Genomic DNA, 2,100 nt, shown 5'->3' with positions numbered 1-2,100 from the left:
GCCCTTTTCATGGTCGCGCCTATATCGGGGATTTCCAATTTCCTAGAGAGGATTCGCGGACAGCTAATTGACGACCAATTCTATTACGTGCTTGGCGCTCGCGCTCAAATGCAGACTGGAATCAGAGCCTGTATGTGTGATGTTTCTTCCCCATCTTACAACCACTCTCCTTTCATGCGCTTGCATTTCTTTCCCTCTTCGAGCAAAGACAGATCTTTCTCTATCTTACATCTGAATCATCTACAAATTTCCTCCAGAAACCGTATATTGCCCTCCTACTGACTGAAGAGTAGATCTTGCCAAAGGTGGTTCTCCTGAGTCGTTGAACTCTCCGTTTCTAGCGATAGACATCGCAGATCCTAGCGAACTAGACATGCCTAGCCCTTCTAACATCGTGACGAGAAAGCACGAATTCTCTGATCAAGTAAGTTATTAATACATTTCTCGAAATAAACACTAATAAGAAGTAGGTAAAAAATCGAGATGGGCATGCTTGTGTATTCTCCGGAACGTCCGATCCCGAGGCAGCGCATATTTTCCCTTTCGCAACAAGCAAGAACCAAAATTTCCTCTACCTTACACGAATGCTCAATATCTTCTGGGGCCCCGAGAAGACCCAGGCATGGCGTCAGATGTTCGAAGACGCCAATATCACCCAATCAGCTAAAAACGGCATTTCGATGAACCACCAAATCCACTTCTGGTTTGATAACGCGAGGTTCGCCCTTAAGCCTCTTCGAGAAACGCCCGAGGGAGTCGTTGTCCAGTGGCACTGGCTAAAGAGAAGTGTTCTGAAGCCACTTGTCGATATTCGCCCAGATCAAGATACCCTTCTCCAGGCTGGAATCACGGACCAGAACTGGGGTGACAACTTGGCACACCGGAAGAGTGGGGTGAGAATCCGAACTGGCCAGACATTTCTCATCCGAGCAAACAAGCCCGAGGACAGGGTCAGCTGGGATCTCCTGGAAATGCAATGGAATCTTTTACGTGTCGCAGCCATCTCTGGAGCGGCCGATGTTACGGACGATTATTACGATTACGATGAACCGGATGAGCGTGCCTACGATGCAGAAGTAGCTGCTAAACAACGTGTCATCCTAGCCGAGCATGGGACAGCCGCCCGGGATAAGAGCGAGTACTATGGGGGTGAACAAAGCAAGGCCAAGCAGGCCAGAACGCCTGGTGACTCGGATAGTGAGAGAAGCAATAACGATGGTGGGCCTGGGGATAGCAGCGGCGGTGGCGCTGCCTAGAAGGTATCGCCCCTCCGACAGGCACTGCCGGCTCCTCTCTTGGGCAACGCGGCCACAGAAAATGTCATGGCTGGAATCATGGAATGTGAGGCTGGTTCAACCGATAAAATGGTAAAAGAGACAGGAAAACACAGCATCCGGGCTGGTATAAGGAGTTCGTTGAGGAAGATTTCGTCGATGAATCTTAGATTCGGCAGCATCCGGAGCAAGTCGTCCAGGGAGTTAGAATGAACAAGCATGCTGGCAACGATCTCATGTAGTTTAAAAGTCACCGTCACCTAATTTGTAATACCATTTCCCTAGTCTTTGCGTCTAAGACTCTTTATCTTTGAATTTGTAATTAGTAGTTAAGCAAGAAAGAGGTGAGTGCATACCGGTCAGCTTGGGACCCGAAGAGGTTCCATTGGCGATGCCCTGGACATTGCGCGTGCCCAGCGCGACAGCGCCAATGGGGACGGTGGTGCCAAAGGTGACGTTGGCGCTGTAGAGGTAGGTCAGCTTGGGAGACGTGGGGTCCGCGAGAGCGGTGGCCGCCAGGGTGATAATGGTGAGCGGAATCGAGAGCATCGTGGCGGTGTTGTACTAAGGATTGGTATTGGTGGTGTACACAAGCCAGTACACCCTGATATAGACCCCGTGGTGAGATATTTGAGAATGTATATGTATTTATACCAGAGTTTTGGGTCGCCAGGTGCGTTAGTTATGGCAGGAGTGATGCCTTGCCTCGCAGGTCCGGTCGGCTAATATACATGAACGGCGATAATCTCGTTATATTGGGCAAGATATATGAAACAGACGGAGTTCAATGTTACTAAAGCCTCGGGTTGGCCTGAGATTATTGCCG

At 49.8% G+C, this 2,100-nt stretch overlaps 1 protein-coding gene across 1 annotated transcript; it reads left to right on the top strand.

Annotated features, from left to right (window-relative positions):
- The first annotated feature begins 321 nt into the window (after positions 1-321).
- On the top strand, positions 322-1,556 carry MYCTH_2309977 (uncharacterized protein). Its single transcript, XM_003665813.1, has 2 exons — positions 322-424; positions 471-1,556. The coding sequence occupies exon 2, from the start codon at positions 585-587 to the stop codon at positions 1,254-1,256; it is 672 nt and encodes a 223-aa protein (XP_003665861.1). The 5' UTR covers positions 322-424; positions 471-584; the 3' UTR covers positions 1,257-1,556.
- The last annotated feature ends 544 nt before the right edge of the window (positions 1,557-2,100 follow it).

Source organism: Thermothelomyces thermophilus, chromosome 6 (assembly GCF_000226095.1).
Source record: "Thermothelomyces thermophilus ATCC 42464 chromosome 6, complete sequence".
Lineage (NCBI taxonomy): Eukaryota > Fungi > Ascomycota > Sordariomycetes > Sordariales > Chaetomiaceae > Thermothelomyces > Thermothelomyces thermophilus.
This window is presented reverse-complemented; position numbering and strand designations above follow the sequence as displayed.

Bases quoted from the DNA above. Each gene is read 5' to 3' on its own strand.
- MYCTH_2309977 (XM_003665813.1), top strand. From the start codon at position 585: ATGCTCAATATCTTCTGGGGCCCCGAGAAGACCCAGGCATGGCGTCAG.